The 21,906-nt window shown below is 40.4% G+C and overlaps 2 protein-coding genes across 9 annotated transcripts in view; one reads left to right on the forward strand and one right to left on the reverse strand.

Annotated features, from left to right (window-relative positions):
• Positions 1 to 20,066, reverse strand: LOC114870476 (RING finger protein 122-like). Of its 7 annotated transcripts, none has more exons than XM_029175115.3 (7): positions 6,277 to 6,400; positions 5,566 to 6,172; positions 3,541 to 3,697; positions 2,902 to 2,944; positions 2,746 to 2,790; positions 2,513 to 2,595; positions 1 to 1,974 (listed from the first exon to the last, which is right to left on the reverse strand). In XM_029175115.3, the coding sequence occupies exons 2-7, from the start codon at positions 5,588 to 5,590 to the stop codon at positions 1,854 to 1,856; spliced, it is 474 nt and encodes a 157-aa protein (XP_029030948.1). In that variant the 5' UTR covers positions 5,591 to 6,172; positions 6,277 to 6,400; the 3' UTR covers positions 1 to 1,853. The 7 variants fall into 7 exon arrangements, with proteins under 7 accessions (XP_029030948.1, XP_055358199.1, XP_055358198.1 ...); XM_055502224.1 differs by having other exon boundaries at positions 5,566 to 5,601; positions 5,959 to 6,399; XM_055502223.1 differs by having other exon boundaries at positions 5,566 to 5,601; positions 5,879 to 6,399.
• Positions 12,483 to 21,906, forward strand: part of xpo1b (exportin 1 (CRM1 homolog, yeast) b) — a 16,197-nt gene continuing 6,773 nt past the window's right edge. The window contains exons 1-12 of one of the 2 annotated variants that reach the window (XM_029175110.3): positions 12,483 to 12,858; positions 14,350 to 14,481; positions 14,725 to 14,826; positions 17,228 to 17,300; positions 18,078 to 18,139; positions 18,493 to 18,537; positions 19,943 to 20,124; positions 20,490 to 20,538; positions 20,636 to 20,755; positions 20,849 to 20,977; positions 21,062 to 21,220; positions 21,309 to 21,506. In XM_029175110.3, the coding sequence (XP_029030943.1) occupies positions 14,356 to 14,481; positions 14,725 to 14,826; positions 17,228 to 17,300; positions 18,078 to 18,139; positions 18,493 to 18,537; positions 19,943 to 20,124; positions 20,490 to 20,538; positions 20,636 to 20,755; positions 20,849 to 20,977; positions 21,062 to 21,220; positions 21,309 to 21,506 (1,245 nt within the window). In that variant the 5' untranslated portion in view covers positions 12,483 to 12,858; positions 14,350 to 14,355. Of the gene's footprint in view, positions 12,859 to 14,349; positions 14,482 to 14,724; positions 14,827 to 15,483; positions 15,706 to 17,227; positions 17,301 to 18,077; positions 18,140 to 18,492; positions 18,538 to 19,942; positions 20,125 to 20,489; positions 20,539 to 20,635; positions 20,756 to 20,848; positions 20,978 to 21,061; positions 21,221 to 21,308; positions 21,507 to 21,906 lie in introns of those variants that run through there. The other variant, XM_029175112.3, reaches the window with a different exon arrangement.

Consider the following 21,906-nt stretch of genomic DNA (forward strand, 5'->3'; position numbering starts at 1 on the left):
TCTTATCAAAACAGTGGCTTTATGTTTTTCATCAAGTCAGGTGCTTAAGAGACATTTGGAATTTAAACAGCACTCATAGTATATCATGGTACATACAGGGAATGTCATTTATGGGGCACCTCGCTCATGAAACCAGCTCAAACAGGCTCCACGTGTCAGCAGTGTGTCTATTTATATCACTCCGGCACTGAGCGGTTCTTAGACATTAGATACCAAAGAAGGGTTGAATTCTGTGTCACAGGCAAATGTTACATCTATGTCATCGACAAACCACAACGTGTTTTAGCTTCGCTAACACACTTTAGCTTTTATTGAAAGTCAGATTTGTGATACAAAACAATTTCTTGACAATAACTTAAAACCTATCTATATACATGTACATGTACGAATGTGAGATAATTTGCTGGACGAGTCACGCGCTGCAGAACACAGTACGAGCAGGGATGTGACAGAACGTTGTTCTTTTCTGTCAGATCCCTCATGACTCGACTGCTGTGACATTTAAAGCTTCACTACCTTCACTCAGCAGTGGCAACACACTGCAAGATGGAGCTTACTGACCTGTGAGACAGTGGAAAGTCATAGCCAGAATACACACACCCTGTTTCTCCTTCACCGACACTTTGCTTTGCTTAGTACATTTAAACAAATCCTGGTGCAATTTCACATGTTTCACTGCAGTCTTTATGAAATTTGGGGCACCAATGGGCCAGAGGAGTTTCTGATATCTTCAAGGCTGGTGTCATCTGCTGGCTAAATCTTATTCTTTCTAGGCCTCGGGCCCCTAAGCTGTGCTGAAAGACCAGGATACATTCTCGGATGTGGAACTGCATGAAATCGATGGGGAGACCAAAAAAAGATTTAAGTTTGGAATTTGTCATATTAGGATTTTTCAAAGGCAGAGCTGCTCTGGTGGCACAAATATTCTCATTAGTTGAGTCAGAGCAATTACACTGCACATCAACATCCCAGAAATGCTGAGAGCCCGATGTGTGGGATTGTTGGTTAATTAGCAGGAGGGCGACCACTACCTGGTGTTACCACAGTGTGGTGATGAGGATGATGATGGTTGTGATGATTCCAATACATTGTTGATGATGACAATTTCATCTCGATGTCAGCACCCTCATCAGTTTGTCTTGATGTCAAAGACTGAAAATGTACTCGAGCTCCTGGGTGATGAATGATGAAAGTTCTAAACCCAGACAAGCACAATTTTCGTGGAGGCTACTAAAACCAACACCAAAGTGAAGTCCAATTGAAAAAACAAGCAGTGGCAGTCTCAACTGCAAAAAAAAGAAATCGTAGAGTTCAGGTGCATGTCTCATTGCAATATTGGCAGACAGTCCACTGTCCACTTTCCTGTATAGGCCCATCTCACCAATAAGAAGTAAATGGGGATTTTGGGGTAATTATGAGTCATCATCATTTTGCACCTTTACTACCGGCTAAAATCTATGACATTGACAATAATTGGACAGCAAAAAAAGACAGAAAGAGAGAGAATCGCTGATGGCAGTGTATAGTGCACTGAAGTCAGATAACCTAGTGTGAATTGAATAATTCTGCAGAATTCTGTAGTTTTAAGGCACTTGTGTATTGGATTAAGCATCTAGCTACTATATATGTATTCTGCAGTAATTGCAGTATTTCAGCTTGATAGCCTCAATCAGTAATCCTGTATGGCAAATCAAGCATTAGTGAAACTTGTCTGCTGTTATTACCATGGCGTTAAAACAGGGAGTATATGTTCTGGGGCTCTCAGACAAGCACTGTAACTCTGCATACGTTTTCTTAATTAAAACTAAGTTTGATTGGAGATCATGAGGTGCTGCCATTCATCTGGTCCCCTCTCAGACTTCCAGGAGACTCTGCGGCTGCTCGGACACTTGTGGGGGCTCAGGTTGGAGGCGACAAATGGGCTTGTTGCACATGGGGCAGACACTACGAATCTCCAGCCATTTTAGGAGACACCTAAGAAAGTACATACAGTTAGGAACCATATTACCATAATCTGGGATCCAAAATGCGAAACATTCATTTGATCAACAAGTAAAAACAAACTGGACTGCCAGTAAGGTACAGGTAGGTGTAGGGGAGTGCCAGACAGGAAGCACAAGCAAAGCAGTGTAATGAAGTTCTGTCAGTGTCAAGCCTGTGCCGCAGGGCAGTGACAGGTCTCAGCTGCATGAAGCCTGCTCACGTTTCAACATGAAGGGGCATGTGTCAGAAAGCTGCTCATTATATTCTGTTAAAATAACTGGCAATCCGCTTATGAAATTCTCCGCCACTCTTACTGAAGCAACCAGTTCGAATGGACAAAGTCACTTTCAACATACTGACAATACATTTCAAAGCTAAAGATACAAGTTTTATTCAGTGTCAGACATAATCTAAGACATGAATCAATAAAATTATCTGCATTATTACTCAAATCTGTGCAAATTCACAAACATAGACAATATATTGACAGACAACTTCTATCATTTCACAGCAACGGCGCAGAACTCACTTCTTGTGAAAAGCATGAGAACAGGGACACACTCCAAGTTCGTCCCTGCTGCGAAACTCTTCTAAACACACTGCACATGTTTGCTAAAAGAGAAACGACAGCTTATGAAATCAGACTATGACCAACATAACTTTTATTATGTTTTATTACTCAAATAAATTCTTTATTCTAGTCATATCGCTTGGAACTACAATATAAATTAAGTTTACACATTTACACTGTGTTCAACTTACACCAAGAAGACTCAGTTTTTTTCCTGCTCCTTTCAAGACAACCTGCTGACGAGAATAGATGGATGACCAAAAGTATGAGGAGTAATAAATAATTAAATAACACAGCCTGAAACAGCTTCTAATAAAAATAGAAATGCTTTTAACAAATCACGGTACCTCATTGTAACTGTACTGTTCTCTTGTACCTTGTCTCCTCAATCTGTAATGCAAAAAAAAAAGTAAGTAAACACTCTGTAATGTGCCCTGTGGATCTGTGGTCTGTCTCCACAGGGACATGTCCTATCATGCAGTATGAATCAGCTGAGAAACTGCTACAGTCAGTGATGGAATTCACACAATGCCAAGTTCAAGTTCCACATGAAGCCTCTGCTCACACTCAGAATCTAAGACCAAAAGCTTTTTACTTACAGGTCTCTTCATCTTTTCATATTTGATCATATTGGCCCTAGAGCAAGGCTTGGGAGACAGAATGTACCAGGTTCCAACCCCCTTTGCTATTTCCCAAACTGTCTTACATGGCAGGCATTAAAAGCAGAGGACACATTTTGTTATGACATCTGTAAAAGATGTGATAATGACCAATAGGGTGGCTATTAGTCATTATTAGGCATTAGGCTTTTTTCTTCTATTGGTGAGGGCTCTTCTATTGGATCCAATCCCAACTGTCACAACTACCCTCAACCCAGACTATGTCTATGTCTACACAGGTTACCCAGGTAACCAACCAATGAAATAATAATAAAGTGGGTGAATTTTAGAATCACGCTGGTGCAGGTAGTCTTGCTCTTGTCCCACCTGAAGAGGTAGCAGCAGAAAGTGAGGCTGAGCATGAGGATGAAAAGGCCAATGCCTAGCGTAATGATGTAGACGTTGAGCGGCAGGTGGAAGAGCTCCTCTGACGTCATCTTGCAGTGGGGGTCGGAGTTGCGCAATCCAAGCTCACACAGACACCCTGCGAGGATGAGAGTTATGAGAAAAGACAAGTTTGGGTTACTGCGAGTGGATTCCAGCTTTTACATTTAAAAAATACTTCTGTCCAAAGATATCGCTGTAACAATCGATTTGTTATCTTATTACTCGTTCTCTCAAACAAATGGACACGTACTCACATTCAAACGATCAAAAGATGAATGCATGTTTGTGCAAAAACTAGATTTAAACCTGCCACAGATGGTGAAGCATTAACATACGAACACAAAACATCTATTTATCATTCGGTGCCATGTCCATCACGTCAGCATGTGTTTTCATTAATAATTTGTTTTGGTCCTCAAGAGTAAAACTGTTGGGACATGAATGCAGCCTATTGTTTGTAATAATGTAAATACAAGGCATTTTTTAAAACACGAGCACAGGCAGACGATTCAGCCCTAATGTGGCATTTAGAAACACAGCAGGAGTCATGAGGATGGAATGCATGCTTCAGTTTCTTACGCACATAGAAGATGTTTGCATAAGCAGTTTGCAAACTGTGCGGGTGACTTTCCCTGTTCGAGCTTCGTCAGGTTGTTTATCTGTGTCTTTTCTGCCTCGGGTCATAGGTCGGCTCGTTTTGCCTATTTCAGCTCAGAATGAGAATTGAAGCTGTTCTGAGCGAAAATCGTACATTAACTGTGGTTTAAATGACTAATGTGCGATGTGGATCTCTTCAGTCGCATTCGCAAACATACAGATAATCATCAGCCAACTGTGAAGGCAAAGTCCCCCCTCAGCCCTGCAATGAGCCAATGAGCGTCGGTGACGTCACGCTTTGGGTTCTGCAGCTCACGTCTCTGCTGTTGTGGTTGGGCCTGACTGTTGTCTTTGACTTCCTGCTGCAGTAGAAGCAGTACAACTGTTGCTCTCATCGTCCTACTGTTTAACTTTAAGTGTCTACGCACAAAGTTGGTAAGATGCTGGTACTAATGGAGTGTCTAGTAGGTGATGGCAGGATGTTAATGCTAATGCTGTGGGCGTCTGCTGGTCCATGCATCCTTTGTGGCCGATACTGATGTCTGTCACATCTGGTTAGTTGTTGACATGCACCGTACCAGTGTTGGATTTCCCAAGTCTATGTCCACCTCTCATGGTCTGGATGTGGGGTTGGAGTTCAGAAACTACTAAGGCCTGACATCTGTTAGGCTTCTTATGTCACAAATGCAATATAATACTGTGGGCGCTGTAGGGATTCCTGGGCTAAGGATTCTGTGCAATTCTTGGGTGAAAGTGAGCACATCAGTGCCCATCGCGTGCGCTGCACTGTGGTACGGATGCTGCAGTGGGACGCCACCAGGTTGGGATAAAGGAGGAGGCAGCTGTAATCCAAGCACGGTGTTAGTGAATCATTGATAGTGGAGCAGGAAAAGGTTAGTAACTGTGCAAATGTATGCAGCATGGACAGAAACCTACCTGAGCCCTTCAACAGCATCAGGAGCTCTGCTTTGGTCATTGGCCGCTGCTCGGCTTGTGTTTGAGCTCGCGCGTTTGTCGTGTCAGAGGTCAAACCGATAATAAACACACAGGATGCCATGTGTGACCATTCTGGGAAACGTCAAACGGAGATTGGGTTTTGGGCTTGTATAAACCCACCTGTAGGCATTTATTCTGAAACGCCAGCTGCTGCCAAAGTCATATTTCACCACCAGTTAAGCAAGGTCCAAGCTAGTAAACACGAGGAAACAGCTGTGACACAGCTTGACCCAAAGCGATCAGCTACCTAAACAGGAAGTGACTGTGCCTTCACATTCAACAGGAAATGTGTGTTTCGGATCATGCAAAGACTGTAAAAAGACTGTGAAAAAAGCTTTAAAGACGTCACAGCCTCCAACGAGTTACACTTACCGTTACACCATTGGACGGGACGCATCAAACACGCAGCTGTTGGAAAAGCCAAAAAGTGGTTGAGGGTGAAAAACTGGCTTCCACTGCTTTTCTGGAGTTCACTAAACTGAAATTGAAGTCGACCACCCTTCAGGTTCAGACCTATCCACACTGATGTGTGCTGATGGCAGACGGAGCCACGAGTGGTTTGAGATCTGACAAGGTGGCGACTGTTCAGCCAGTGAGGATTTGTGATGCAAATGTGCACCTAAATGAGATGGTCAACGTGTCAGAGGAATAACTGCTCCTTTGTGTCATGACAAAGATGTCTTACAGATGAATCATTAGCCTTGTCACCGTCCAAACCCCATGCACCACACCGGTGATGAGTCTCTGCCAGTGCACGGTTCCTGCCTTTTCGCTCGATCTCCCCTTCAAAACATTGTCACGAGTCTCTCCTTCCCCTCTTCCTGCCTCTCCTGCGTCCGCTCCTTTTAAATCTCCACACTTCTTTCCTCCTGTCGAGCTGCGAAAAGCTGCTGTGGCCAATTATGGAGAGACAAAGGGAAGGACATGGATGGGTTCCCCCAGCAGCAGGCAGGCAGCCTCAGCAGCTCCTCCAGCTCCGCTTCGATCACACAACACAGAGGGAAGGAATAAAACACGAGCAAAGCAGCTCAAATACAGCCTCAAATACAGACTCTCCTCTTTTCCCCCATGTTTCCTTCTCACATTCAAAATCCTCTCCTCTTCCTCCTCGTCTTCCTCTTCTCGACTTCTAGTCTACAGCTTCCAGTTTGTAAACAGATCCCTGCTCATGTGATACGCAGTCTACATCAGCTCTGCTTTCACCGCCCCCTCCTTCCTTCTTCCTCTCTCCCTGCCCTCCCTTCACCCGTCGACTTTTTCTTTCCACACACAACCCCCTCCTTCCTCTGCAGCTGCGAGCTATTATTGAAGTGGCTACAGAGCAGATGGCAGACAGGCAGATGCGGGAGGAGGCGTGACGGGTGGTTATGATGTGATAGTTTTAATTGACTGCATGCTGTTTGTATTGACTGCCATTTACAGACACGCTGAACTTTGATCTATTTACACACAGGCTTTGCTACCAAGTGGGTGGAAAGCAGGCATCTAGCACGTGGTGCTGGGTTCTCATGTAGTCAGACAGCTCAAGATACTATGTATTTATTTCATCACAAACATGTTTGCTAAGGCTGCAACCTCCACTCATCACACCTTTATTATACCTTAAGGCCTTGTGTTCTAGAAGATCCCGGAATTACAGTTTTTACCTGTCGCTTTGACACAGCCGTCCAATGAAACAACACACCTTATTAACAGTTCACACACAGGTCTAAACAGCAACTCCAATGTCATGTTTTGTTTGCAAACGGATCTAATTGTGTTAAAACACTGGAAATATGCAGCAAAAACTAATTTTGCCTTCAAACAATACAACTTGCAACCAAGTACATGAACACATCCAATCAGTCATAACACAGTGGACAGCAAAACACAAACCACTGATCTCAGTGCTTCATTGATTGTCATTGTAGCCTGTTGCTATTTGATGTCTTTGTAATTTATGTCAATTTTACCTTTTATGCAAAGAATTAGATCCAGATGAAAAAATGCTTTGATTTATTGAATTCATGGCATTCATTTTTCAATCTGTGGCAGAAAACTGAAATATTGTAAATGTTACAGAAAATACATCCATCCATCCACCTTCTACCGATTAATCGCGTACATAGGGTCGCGGGGTGCTGGCGCCTATCCCAACTGGCTATAGGTGGGAGGTGGGGTACACCCTGGACAGGTCGTCAGTCCATCGCAGCGCATTCAGAAAATACATGTAAACTAAAATACAGTCAAATCTATTGGAGGATGAGACACAGCCACTGTTGATACTCAGTCTCTGCTTAGACGTCCTCCATCCATGCTGGTAAAGAACAACACAGACCTGGCATCATTTTTTGATTGCAAATTAAAGGTTTTTGTGGAGGAGTGTCAAACAGGTGCTATGGTGAGTTCATACTGGTCTTGCTGTTTTTTTAATAGTTAGGAACTGATGTTTCCTTTGGTCACAAAGCTAAAACAATGGAGTTTAGACTGTTTGAATGACGTCAGTGTTAACTGTTTTGCAAAAAGGAGGAGAAAATTCACAAAAACTGTGGAAGGCTGGAAGTGAGGAAAAGGTGAAGCTTTACACAATTATTTATTTCCTGGGCATGGCTGTGTTTAATTCACAACTTCAGGGATGTGGATTTGATGAAGGTTTGATGAAGGTGATGTGCTTTATTGTAAGCATCAACCTATTGTAGTATGTGCCTACTTTGTGTCAATCCAATGAGAACAGGTTTTCACAAGCTACATGTGTCTGATGCACTGCTGGAATATTGATAATGAAAATAAATGGAACCTAGTTATGAAAAACAGGTCAAAGCGTCCGATAAAAACTGTAAATAGACTCTAAAACCTGCAAAAAGTATATTAACCTATGTTACAGACAATTGGACAAATTGTTTTCCCATAACCAAATGAGTCTGTCTTAACTTTTCACCATTGCCTTTCTTGCAGTTTGCAGGTTTTTTTGAGTGACTACCGAATTTTTAGGAGACAGCATAAAAGTCAAAGTTTACTATTTTTTCATGGTGCATACACACAGCACCTTAATAGAACTCACTGTGCATCTGGTTGACCTCATTATGCTTCATTAAAATATAGTGATGTTCATGCAGGTTTAATAAATGAATTTTGATGGTCTTATTTAATCTTGGAGACAGGTGCATTGAAGCAGAGGTTGTCATCTTCAGTGACATGCTCAAATGTTATACACACCCCAATCCAGTGAGCATTAATGAAAGCAGTGTGTTTACCTCTGCTTCAGTACACAGACCTGAAACTATGACCTCCTAAATAATTTTAAGAAAAACATGAGTTCAGAAGACAGATGGTTGCTTTGTGTATCATATAACTACAATAAATTAGAATAAAAACAGTTCTGTGTAAGAAAACCGAGTAACATGCTTTAAAATAAATGAAAGCAGATTATTTCAATCAGAGAATGAATTAGAAACATAACAAATATCTTTATAATCTAGAAGCAAACTACTGATTACTTATTGGCACAAACTCAAAGATAAAGATCAACTGAAGTGTGTTTACGGTTCCAAAAGCAATGTATTTTACCTGAAACAAACTTGAAGCTAACAGTTCCATCTACTGACTGATGAGCAGAAGTGCAATGCAGGATTTGTTTGCAGCCCCACCTCTGTACAGGTTGCTTTACTACGTCTTGAATTTCTCGAATTTGTCTTTTTTTTAAATAAAGGTTTAATGCCAGTAAAGATACTGGAATTTAATCACATCACTATTTTTCTGTTGACCCATAAATTAACTGCTACTATGTTTCTTCCAAGGTTGTTAAAGTAATTCAGTAAGTATTCAAGTAATACTATAGCAGTTTTCTTCTTCACCTGTGGGTTACAGTCATATAAAATCATTAACAATATCATGTTTTTTTAGGTTTTGTAGTCATACATAACCTCAGTGCTAATGATTATTTTGTAGATAACGTCCAAAGCCACTGAGCTGACAGTCCTTTTACTTTTCTTTTAGTTGTTCATTAGTTCAGTTAGCAGCCTATATGTATACTACCCATCCATCTGGCTGCAGGTGCACTTGAGCCGGTTAAAAAGTGGAACGTGTAAGACTTTTTATTTCCCATAGCCTCAACTCTTTCCTCAATAATACCTGTCATTCAGGTATCACAAATAAAATATGTGCGCTGTAAACAAAATACAAAGACAATGGCAAAAAACACACCATAAATATGAATACATGCACCAAATACACCATACAATATTCCATATCAACATTAAAATTTACATCTGTGTTCTTGACAGTACAGCAGTTCTGAAGAACGAAGGAGACTGGTCAACAATAAACACTGCTGAACACAAGGCGGTGAAATATGTGACACGGGACAGGAGCCATGTGATCACATCTGTCATCTTCAAAACAAGCTTGATAGACAAGCATGACAGCCAAACCACCAATTACAACTATTCGTGTTTACATCAAGTGTACTGATGATGTGACCAGGCAGCCATTAGTATTAGAAAACTCTAAAACTGGAGGTTATAATTTCCCCATTGTGGGACAAATAAAGGTTTTCTATTCTATTCTAACTTCTACTAATGGGAGTTTACTTCTCCAATGTTGTCAAGTGCTTGTTCAGATGAGATACGTTGCATTTACTATGTGACTTTTGAAATCTGCAAGCTAGTGGTGCCAGTGAGATCACTAAGCAGCCTCCCTACTATCAAGTGTGTTCGGGTTTACTCATATCTCAGTTGAATCCACCCATACACCGACTTCAGAATTCATTCCCAGCTTTGAGCATTTTTTAGCTTACCTGTTCATTTAACTATGTGTCTTGGGACTGTTGGTAGAAGCTAGAGTATTTGGAGACACATGCTAAGTCACAAAAACTGTGGAAGGCTGGAAGTGAGAAGGTGAAGCTTTACACAATTATTTATTTCCTGGGCATGGCTGTGTTTAATTCACAACTTCAGGGATGTGGATTTGATGAAGGTTTGATGAAGGTGATGTGCTTTATTGTAAGCATCAACCTATTGTAGTATGTGCCTACTTTGTCCTACAGGGGGCGCTGCAGGATCACACATATATATGATGACAGACCTTTGTAGTAGATGGCGCTGTTGTTTGTTTATATGTCCTGACTGAAGCATGGACTAAAGCAGTACGACGAATACCAGCAATTAACCAGTCTACTTTTTCTATGACAAATCTTACTCCCTGCAAACTATTTATATCGATTTAAAATTCGATTACATCTTTTAACAAGTGCAGGTGCCAAATACGTCCATCTGAATGATGTTGCAGTGTAATATCTGTCATGTCCTGCATCCGTTTTCATTTATTTACCTTACACACAGGGCTAAGCATTCAGTCTGTGTTGAAAGAGATACACGAGATAAGTTGTTTTAGTTGATTTCCTAACAGGGGTCACCCTCTGGTGTGGCGCAACGACAATATATGCAAATGGTCTGCGGGGCTCGGACCAGACCGAACGAGATTTAACCAGCTTAAGCCTGGCTGAGGCTGCTTGCAATCAAACTTCCCACGTGTGTAACGCTGAATTCCAGCACTGCCTTAAGAAAGAAAGACGAAGTAAAGTGCATTCTGTTTTTTTTCTGCGTGTGTTGCCTGTTTGTTTGTATATATAAGTGGCGTTACAGTAATTAGTATGAAGAGCGTGCAGAATATACATGCAAACTTTAAAACCCCAAAACTGAAGCAGTTAAGAGACAGACAGAGATACAGCATAGAGACAGTGCGGTATGTTGAACCTGTACGTTAAACTTTAAGTTGAACTTTAAACACTGCGGTTTTTCCAAGACTACTGTACTGTACTCTTTGGAAGGTGGCCCGACCAGTTTGTTTCTAGAAATGTGTTTTTATTTGGTGTGTGGGGAGTTCTAGGAATCCGAGCAGAGGCCAAAGTAAAGTGGCATTCATGAATTGACACGCAGATAATAGGCTTAGAAATCCTGTTTATTAATAACAAAGGCTCGGATATAGGCCAACTGTCTGGTGTGCGAGTCTGATCCAAGGACACTCGGAGTGCGTACATACAGCGGGCAACTGAACAGACAGACACACTGTCACTTTATATATGTTTCTAATATTACTATTAAAAACCCAAAAGCCATGCAGTAAATTGTGGTGATCTTAAAAACACATGCAATGAACCAAAAAGCCATAAGTTATCTATAATGACCAATGTCCAACAACTAAAGCATGACAGTTCGGCGCAATCGTACATTTAAACTGATGCATTAATAGTAAATCTAAAAACACTACAATTGCTTTCGGTTTCGAATCTAAAATGCACTTTGAAACACACATGACCTCGCACTGCTTTCTGCATCCGACTACTCTGAAATCACAGAAATGACCTGTACGCAGAGGCATCAAGAAATGGGTGGTAGGCAGTGTTGCTGGGTAAAGACTCGAACGCCCTTTGGAAAAAAATCCTCCGTGAATGACTTTACTGGTTGTGTACTGTCTCCGCTACACACCAAATCCAGTATTTTTCCATCAAGTAGCGCGATGGACCACGTGACCACAGAGGAAGGAAAAAAACCGCTGTCATGTTTGCATCCTCAATGGACGTCGGTACGCGTAGTATACGGTTCTCAATTAATAACATCCTCACTGTGATAATGCTTTGTGTGCATACTTGTACGATATATGTTTTAAGTCACGTTGAAGCATTTTGCCCGATCGGGAAACAAATTCTCCTCCAGGTCGTTTTTGTAACCCCGTGCGTTCGTGATCATGTAACCACTCCCACTCGTGGCTGGTGGAAAATTACCAGCTTACAAGCAACAGGCAAAATGAATGGCACTTGCGGTTTTTCACGTCATTCAACGGAACCGTGTACCTGCGTGATACAGACCCAAAATCTGCGGGTAATGGTATCTTTAAAAGTAGTAAAACGCTTGCGGGGCGTTTAAGTGGATAAAAATAATTTAAATGAGCTTAAGTTTAACGCAGTGCCGTTTACTCCCGCGCGATGATGCCATTTAAGCTATGCGTGGTTGAAGGGAATGTTATCCTGACCCACAGGAGAATGAGTAAAACAATGACATTGAAGTTATTCTCTATTCTGATAAGCGAAGTCATGAAGAAGTCCATTCTGCATGAGAGTCTGCCCTCTTTTTCTCTCCGGGCGGACTAGTCGCGTGGGCGCTTGAGTGAATTGAAATAAACTGATAGGTCAGTCCACCAATGGGCCATTAAGACGGATTTCTCCGCCAATGCCGCGTCCAATCACATCGGCCTGTGGGCGTATACCTAGTCCAAACTTTACGCGGCGCCATCGGCTGAAAACTAAACCGAGATGGAATCTCCCAGTCTGAACCGGTTTCAACCGGTTGTGACTATGAGTTAGTTGCTTGAGAGAGGAGAGGAGGCGCAGGCACACAACCTCTATACCGCCCAGCTGAAAAATTATCAGAGTAACGAATTAATTTGTGAATTAAGGTTCGCTTTGTTTTGTAAAATGTATCGGAGTGTCATATTGCTGGGTTTGTTGAGATAATAGTTTTGGAATCCACATCAATGCCTCTTACAAGCTAGGCATCACTCGTGCTGGGGACAGTCAACGCCGCAGAAATAGGATTTTTTTCTAATCAACTGTGATACTGAAGTGGTCACTAAATCTTCTAGCTTCTTTGGCAAACGCCACTTTTTTCCAGTCAGAACCTTGGACTTTAGGTAGGTGCAAAGCTGCCTTGTCGTTATTAACGCGTCTTAGCTTTAACATTACTCGTGTGGAAAATAAAAATTATGCTGGTTTTACGCTGTGTTTACTTTGTAGTTTTTGCAACTTGCTTGTCGCCTTTATGAAAAAAGGTTAATTCAGTCTGCAGCAGCATAGCCAAATGCCCGCTACGTTACATTTAGCACTTAGAGGGAATTAGCCAACGGTGTCAGAGAAAGTACTGTAACTTAACCCAACTGCTGTTAAATGTATTACTAACCGATGCTACATCTAGATATCTTATGTGTGTGTCACTGCAGATGAGTAACTGAACGCTGTGTGGTAAACGGTACATCCACGCATCTCACCACCGCAGCATCACTCGTATGTGTGATGTGAGCGGATGTCAAGTTGATGTTGGTAGCTATTTAGCCAAAACTGTGTCAGCACGATCTATGCATAGCGAAACGTCATATACATAACATGCTGATCCCCTGCAGCATGAAGCGATAACTTTGACATAGCATGTTTTTAAATAGAAAAGGTGAGGATAATGAATATATGGACACTCTGCTTCCACGATATTTTTCGGTGGGAGTGGTTGTAGTCAGCAGTGAAGCACCACATGTGAATGTTTGTGCGACACACTGCTAACTGCTAGGTAGCGAACTAGCTAAATGTGGCGTAAAGCGTAGCTGACGTTAGCATTTTGTGGGACGTACTTTAGTGCCTCGTGCCCGCTGTTTACATTATCCACATCCCAGCTGATGTCAATTCATGTCAACGTGGTTGTAAGCTACACGACTGAGCCATGATTGCATGTATTGTGTTCGGAGGAGCGAGCGCCGTCTCCTTACAGATGTAAACAACGTGACGTCGTCTTGTATATCCGGCACGTGGCTCGGTTAACCTACTAAATATGGTCGTAGAAAGAAGCGCTTGATTAGAAGAACAGTGGGCACGACTGTGCAGCAACTGACTCATTGTGTCAACTGGGAATTGATATTGATTTAGGTTTTAGGCGTAGTGTACTGTTTACAACTCAGTGTTTACCTATTTCTAGTGTAATGTCAGTTTGATTAAAGTCTAAACTATCGCCAAAAACATTATCTTTACTAGGGGTTTCATTGATGTTTGTATATTTGTACAGTAGGGTTAGGGTTAGGGGGGTCCACTGTTACCAATTAACGAATGGTATACTTTAGTTAACTTGTCTTTGCTGAGTAGCCAGGCCTGATTACTAGTATAGACCAGACTGTTTCCATTGTTTTCATGTAAATTACAGTTCGCTAAACTCTGTCTTTCAGGGATAAACAAAAAGGCTTAGGGTGTCTTGTGACACACAGATCTTAATTTTTTTTAAAGACAGCTCAGTATGGGTCTAGGGGATATTTGTTACATTGTCAGCTGGCTGGAATTGTTTCTAAACTCACAGTTCACATGACTGTGCTTGTTGCATGTGTTCCGTGCACTCATGACCCTTCCCTCTGCTGTCCTTGTTGTAGAGCTCTATGCCAGCAATTATGACAATGTTAGCAGACCATGCAGCACAGCAGCTGCTGGACTTCAACCAGAAACTGGATATCAACTTGCTGGATAATGTGGTGAACTGTCTATATCATGGGGTGGGACCACAGGTATGTTGTGAGTCATAACTGCTATATAACTAAACAATGTATGTTTGTGTGTGCATGCATTGTAGCTAAGTGGTGCACCTGAGCAAGAAAATGATTGTACCTGGAATAGAAATGATTTGGCCTAAAACCATAGCCATGTTTATCATTTCCCCACTACCTGTAAAGTAAATTTGTCAAGGAGTGAAAACCCATGCACATTTATGGCACCTGTGTGTTATAGCCACCACGTCATTTGTTTTACAGCAACGGATGGCTCAAGAGGTTTTGACACACTTAAAAGAGCACCCAGACGCCTGGACAAGAGTGGACACCATCCTTGAGTTCTCCCAGAACATGAACACCAAAGTAAGCCAACTCTACTTGAGAAACACAGGTGGAAATGCACTTGTGCTTTGAGGAAGGTGACTTTTGGATAAGGAAAAGAAAAACATACAACAAAAAATTAGATCACAGTTGTTGGTTTATAACTTTCTGTATAAAAAAGGATGCTATATGGTGGATTCTTTAAGTGAAAGCAGCTGTATTTACTGATTTATGGATGCACAGGGCTCCAACCAAAGTTTGCTGTGTTCTCTGGGAGAATTTACATGGTCAGACATTAGTAGCAGTAATAATTGCTCAGAAAGTAGGCAAAGTCATGCATCAGTGCATCGTCAATGTCAGCAACACCTGTTTAGCACACAGGTATACTACATCTTTCTGTTGTCTATTACACATGTACATATGATATTAAGTATGTACTATTAAATAAGTAAGTTATTAGGTATTACTTCATACACTGTAGATCTGCAAGTTCCTCAAAGTACTGGTGAAATTTGCCTTTTCAGTTTTGCTTGCTTGTAAGACTGCTTTTAACAATGACATTCATTACTAATGTCTAAGCTGATGTTTCAACAATATTTCTGTCAAGTTTTAAATCTGTAATTTACCAAAATAGGGACATTAGAGGAAAAGAGGAAACAAAGGTAAACACCTCTTGAATTCTACATTTATCTCATTTCATTACTCTAAAAAGTGCACATTGTCAGAGCACTCTGAATATTTGGCTTTTTACTTGAAACCATTCTAATTATAATATTTGACAAAATGTAATGAATTCAAGCTGTGACTTTTTGCTATTAATCATAATGTTCCATTATGTTTATGGCTTGTAATAGGAAGAAAAGGGGTGTGTCATCCTGTGCATCATGACACAGCTAGGCTTTGACGGCAGGCCTCCACAAGGTCTACCCTTTTTAAATTCCCTTTGACTGAATTCTGTTCATCCGTTTCTATTGCATCTGTTTTACTGAACAGAGGGAGGGTACAGGCTGCAGTCAGTAGTATCCAGTTTATTAACACAATCGGTTGATGACTTAATTTCACCTGTAGGGATCATGGCACTGTTCCCGCCACATCTTTCACCCCGTTTACAGTGCATACTCTTCAGTCCCTAGTCCGTTTCCCGCAGTTATTCAGAGATTATGGGCTTTTGCTACTAATAAAAGTTACAAAGCTGTGGCAGTTTTCCTGCCATTAATTTCTGTCTTCTTTTATAAGGATGACCTTTTAAAGTGAAACGAAATGTTTGCGTCTATTGCTCCAAACAACACCTATGCAGTTGATTGTATGGAGATTTCACCCTTAATCTTCCTATGTTCATTGTCTGCAGCGTATTCCATCTTTTTGAGAATTTAGGCTACTACAGTCATTTAGTTCTTTTGGAATCATTGTACTCTTGAATCAATGATCCCTACAGTTGAAACAGTCAGTTGAAGTAACCCTAGATCAAAATCTAAATTATAATTCAAATGTGTTTTTTTTTTGTTTTTTCCTCATGCTTCACTATAAAGAAACCAAAAATTACAACAGGGCATAGCCTGTGGATGGTCTTGCTGTTCCTTATGACACACCAGCACCATTTAAAATGACCCTAAAATTGAACGGTAATGCAAATCTTGATGTTAAGGAAGTTGACTGACATGGCTTTGGGTTGGGTGTCGATATATCTGGTTCTTATTACATTTGGGGAAGACTTGCACATGTTGTTTGAAAATATTAATATTGTATTGTCTTTTTAGGCAGAAACCAGCTTAGTATTTTGTAACATTATACCCATGTTATATTTGTCTGTTTACTTTGGACACTACAGCATAAGTTGGTTCTTGAGTGTTACAATTACATCTAGATTTGTCATGAAATTGCCAGGCAGCCTTGGTGGGGGTGTTTTACTTCAGATGTGAACTACAACCTAACAAACTAAGAGGTCCAGTGTAGAGACATTTTTACTGCTCTGCATAATTTTTAAGTCACAATCTTCAGAAAAGGACAGTCATCTGCAGTACTTGTACTAGTGTTGGATACTAGTTTTGCCATTTGCTGATACCCAACCCTAGGTATTTTTTTATTACTTATTTTGGACCTTATAATTTCTTCTAGTCCATCAGTGCTCTCCTCTTCAAGAGAGCTGGTTAATGGATTGTTAGTTTTCATTTTTTTGCTGTCTGGTGTGATGCTGGGTGAAACAGCAGGACTTCTGCAGTGTTCCAGATTGAAGCTGCTTATGTAGATATAAAAACAAACTACAAAGTGAATGTTGTGCATTCTACAAAATCTGCATGAAAGCTGTGGTTAAGTTTAATCCAATATAGAAATGCAAGTTTTACAGACCGGTAAACCTCATACTGTGTTTTGTTTATATTACAATTACACATGCTGGTTAAAAACTTTTTTTATGCTAACGCTTCTCCCTTTTTGCACGTTACAGTATTATGCCCTTCAAATTCTGGAAACGGTTATCAAAACCAGATGGAAGATTCTTCCCAGGAATCAGTGTGAAGGTAAAACCTTTGCTTTTAGTTTTCAAAAATACTTTGTTCTGTCAGTGTTAATGTCTTTTTAAATGCTTGTACGTGCTGTTGCCAAGTTGAAGAGTATTGCCCGCTAAGCACGTTGGTTTGTTTTCTGCTCGACTGGCTCGCGCTGGCTGCTGTGAAATGGTTGTGTTCTGCAGCAAAGCAGTTGTTGCAAAGGCGAAATAAGCAAAACACCCAAACACTGATCCTAAATGTTTTATAAGGGACATAGCCAATAGTGTAGGGAAGCCTAAGTTAAAGTTATTAGTTTATGTATCTATGCAGCTTTTAAATGTTAAATGCCTCCATACCGACACACATGGTTCTACCTGGTTCTATATGATCCTTGGTTTTCTCTGCTTGGTGTACTGTGCTCATTTATCCCATTGTACTTGCAAAGGTATGTCTTTTTTGAGTGTGCTTACTACACCCCTTTTAAAAACGAGCATAGCTACAGTCTAGAAACAATGTGAGAATGATGCACCGTTTAACTGATAAGCTCTGTCTTGAATACACATGGAGAAATTTCCACTAAACTGAAACAGATCTTTTGCCCATTTTTTGCAAATTGCAGTTTTGCCAATATCCATGTTTCGGCTTTGCAAGAGAAAGTAAATGGACAACTACTGACTTATTGGGACATTATGGGCTGGTTCAGCTTGTTGAAATTAAGCAGTTGTCATGACAAGTCACAAAATATAAAATTTTTTAAATTTATTTTTGGATGCTGATAGCACTCTGACATATATGTGTATTTGCCAGGTATAAAAAAGTATGTTGTTGGACTCATTATCAAGACATCATCAGACGCATCTAATGTGGAGGTGAGCAAACAAGACTTTCTAGAGTTGTGCGCCAATTCTTTTTTGATAGGGCTTTTTAATTAAATAAAGTTACTTGTGGTTTCTATAATTTTCAAGTACAGTATCCAGTATATGTGCCTTTAATTTACTAAAGGTTATAGCTACCATATGTGATCAAAGAGATTTAGGTTTTAAAGAATTGTCCTTGTGTGAAAAGGTTTGGTTATAGATCTACTTCATATGTCAAAGCTGGTAAACTTTATCCTATTTAATTTGAGTCCTTTAGCCTTGCTTTTTTTTTCATTTTAGTTCAGCATGTTTTTGAATAATCTAACACAGTCATTAACTATCACCTGATGTTTATTTCTTCGTAGAAAGAAAAGGTGTACATTGGGAAGCTAAACATGATTCTTGTTCAGGTAAGCCTTCAGTGCAAATGACAAGTCAAGGAATCTTCCTAACACTATTTAAAAGCTTAATTCAGTTGTTGATAGTAAAATATTTATTCTTCACATTGACATCTTTAATTTGGTTTAAATGCTAAACTGTTGCATGCGCACAGTGCCTATAATAATAATATCTACAAATGCCAGGCAGATTCGAAAGTGTGTGTGAGTCATCTTTATTTGTTTTCTGATATTTATTGATTTGTGATAAACCTATTGTTGTGGGTATTGTCTCATTGTGCTTTGTTAAACTGCAGTAATGTTGTTGTAACACCACAGTGTTGCATGTGAGTGAATTGTTGAGAGTGGCAGTGACCAGTTTCACTGAAGTTATTTGTGCTGACAGCGAGAGAGCACGGTGGAGCAGCCAACTCAACTCGCTCCTACCCAGTTACACTCATCTTCCTCATTGCCTGGGATAAGTCACTAACATTGATAGAATGACCACAATTATGGAGCACAGTATATGAGATTTGAATACATTCTAAGCAAAATACAACATTATGGTTGCAGCTGGAGGTAGGAGAACTCATGTTCTCACAGGTATAAAATAAATAAATAAATAAAAGTGCTAAACTAACATTATTGCATATTTGTTCATTATGGATTAAAAGTTTTGGTAGTTGCAGTGAGGTTGTGTGCAGAGCAAACCACTGGTTAACAGTTAGAAAACCAGGCATGCTGAATCTTGAAGTAAAACCTGAAGATATTAGCTCATCTGACGCAAGAACTTTCCACATGTCCACAAGTGTGGCTGAGTCCTTGTGGATTATCTGGAAGAAAGGGAGCTGGAGGAGAGATGGTGTGTTTGTACAGACATGAGCTTCTAATGTTAATACCGATATTGCAGTTTTAAATTGGCCAACTGAACAACATATTGTATAACAACGTGGTCGGTCATAAATGTATTTTAGCTCACAATTTTGACATAGAACTGTGAGGTATTGTCAAGTCTGAATTTTTCACCTCATGTAAAGCAATGAAAATCAACACTAGCATTTGTGTGTAAGAGAGAGATGTGCATTTGCAGGAGATAAAATGCTCGCACTGGCTCTGCGAGTGACTTTGCATTAATGCCAGTCAGATTGAGTCACTGTTTGCATCAACTGAGCTAACGTAGCTTTTGCCTAAAGGGACAGAAGGGCTCTAGATTTGACGCCTGTCCTTTATTTAAGGATCTCCTTGCATCATGTAGTATTAAAGAACATTTTTTTATTTTCTGTAAATTACCTTCCGGTGTTAGGTCTTTCTGCATGTTTGTTGGTTTTCAGTACGAGTCACAAATGTATCCTAATAATTAGACATATGTACTAAGTAATGCAAATATAGTGTCACTAAATAAATAATTCACTGTGTGTATGTGCATACCTTTCTGTAGATCCTGAAGCAGGAATGGCCCAAACACTGGCCCACCTTCATCAGTGACATTGTGGGAGCAAGTCGTACCAGTGAGAGCCTCTGTCAGAACAACATGGTCATTCTTAAGCTGCTCAGTGAAGAGGTTTTTGATTTTTCCAGTGGCCAAATGACCCAGGTCAAAGCCAAGCACCTAAAAGACAGGTTAGTGTGATGTCCTTTTTATTTTTACAACATATTTAAAAAAGGCCTTCCAGGTATCCACATATTTTGTTATTTAAACTGTTTTTATTCAAATGTTATGCTAGGTGTTGCTTGGGTTTGCAGTCATTTAATTGAGGGATAGCTGAACCTTCTCCTTGCTGGCACACAGTATTATTTATATGTGTGCACTGAAAATTACACTCACTTTGAAAAAGTAAACAAGCATCTGTTTTCTCTTGTAATTATTTGCAGTGAATCAGGATGAATTAGTTAAAACGTATAGTTATCTTTTAAAACTGTCTCCCAAAGGAGGCTTGCAAGGGGTTAAATTGTTGTTTTAAAAATGTTTTTCCCTTTTCTTTCAGTATGTGCAATGAGTTCTCGCAGATATTTCAACTGTGCCAGTTTGTTATGGTATGAACAGCCTCATTTTGTACTTTAAGTTATTACTGTAGAATATTTCATGTGTCACAATTCAGTATTTCATTCCATGCCATTGGTTGCGTCTTAGGAAAACTCCCAGAATGCTCCACTGGTCCATGCCACTCTGGAGACCCTTCTACGGTTTTTGAATTGGATTCCTCTGGGCTACATCTTTGAAACGAAACTCATCAGCACGTTGGTGTACAAGGTCTGGATTTAACTACATCTTTCCTAATGTGTACTGAATCAACACACCAAGTTTTAAAGGAGTTCATAACCAAATGTATTTTGACTGTTTCAGTTTTTGAACGTGCCTATGTTCCGCAATGTGACGCTGAAGTGCCTGACAGAGATTGCCGGCGTCAGCGTCAGTCAGTATGAGGAGCAGTTTGTCACCCTGTTCACGCTGACCATGTGTCAGCTTAAACAGGTGGGCTTACTAACACCTAGCACCACACGTTTCCCTCCATTTTAGATGCTAAGCTGACTTTAAATCTGGACCATATCTGTTTAGATGCTGCCTCTGAACACGAACATTCGACTGGCCTATGCCAATGGGAAGGACGATGAGCAAAACTTCATTCAGAACCTCAGTTTATTCCTCTGCACCTTCCTTAAAGAGCATGGACAGCTCATTGAGAAGCGGCTTAACCTCAGAGAAACATTAATGGAGGTGGGAGAGAGAACACTGGAAGAAAGTACATTAGGAATTAAACAGAAACTGTCCCATGTACATCACCATTCATATTGTTCTCTTTCAGGCCCTCCACTACATGTTGCTGGTGTCAGAGGTGGAGGAGACAGAGATCTTTAAAATTTGTCTTGAGTATTGGAACCACTTGGCAGCTGAGCTCTACAGAGAGAGTCCTTTTTCTACATCAACGTCCCCCCTGCTCTCAGGCAACCAGCACTTCGACGTACCGCCACGCAGGCAGCTCTACCTGCCCGTACTCTCCAAGGTACCGTGTTTGAGTCTGTCCATGTTTCAATGAAATTAACTGCATACCCTTGTTTTGTTGTTCCACTTAGTGACATTTATGGTGTTACATGATGCAGTCTTGCAACTAAATACAAAACATTAGCATCACATTTATTGTTTATTTATTAGGTAAAGATGGAAGTGAAGATGTTCATAATGCACTCTTTCAGGTTATGGAATATGCAGAACCATAACTCTCAGTCATACTGGGATCAATTGTTACTGGTCAAAACACAGACAGCTGAAAATTAGTTAATGAAAATAAGCAGCTATAAAGCAGAATAACAATACTCATTATCTCCGGTAATAATATTTTACATCCATCACATGATGTGTCATGTGTAAATATAGCAATAACATATGCACTTAATTGTATATTC

Source organism: Betta splendens, chromosome 15 (genome assembly GCF_900634795.4).
Source record: "Betta splendens chromosome 15, fBetSpl5.4, whole genome shotgun sequence".
Lineage (NCBI taxonomy): Eukaryota > Metazoa > Chordata > Actinopteri > Anabantiformes > Osphronemidae > Betta > Betta splendens.

Excerpts from the sequence above, each read along its gene's own strand:
- LOC114870476 (XM_055502221.1), bottom strand. The coding sequence starts at position 5,254 with ATGGCATCCTGTGTGTTTATTATCGGTTTGACCTCTGACACGACAAAC. Across the intron at positions 2,791-2,901 it reads AACAGTACAGTTACAATGAG|CAGGTTGTCTTGAAAGGAGC; the intron begins GTACCGTGATTT and ends TATTCTCGTCAG. Across the intron at positions 1,975-2,512 it reads TCTCATGCTTTTCACAAGAA|GTGTCTCCTAAAATGGCTGG; the intron begins GTGAGTTCTGCG and ends GTACTTTCTTAG.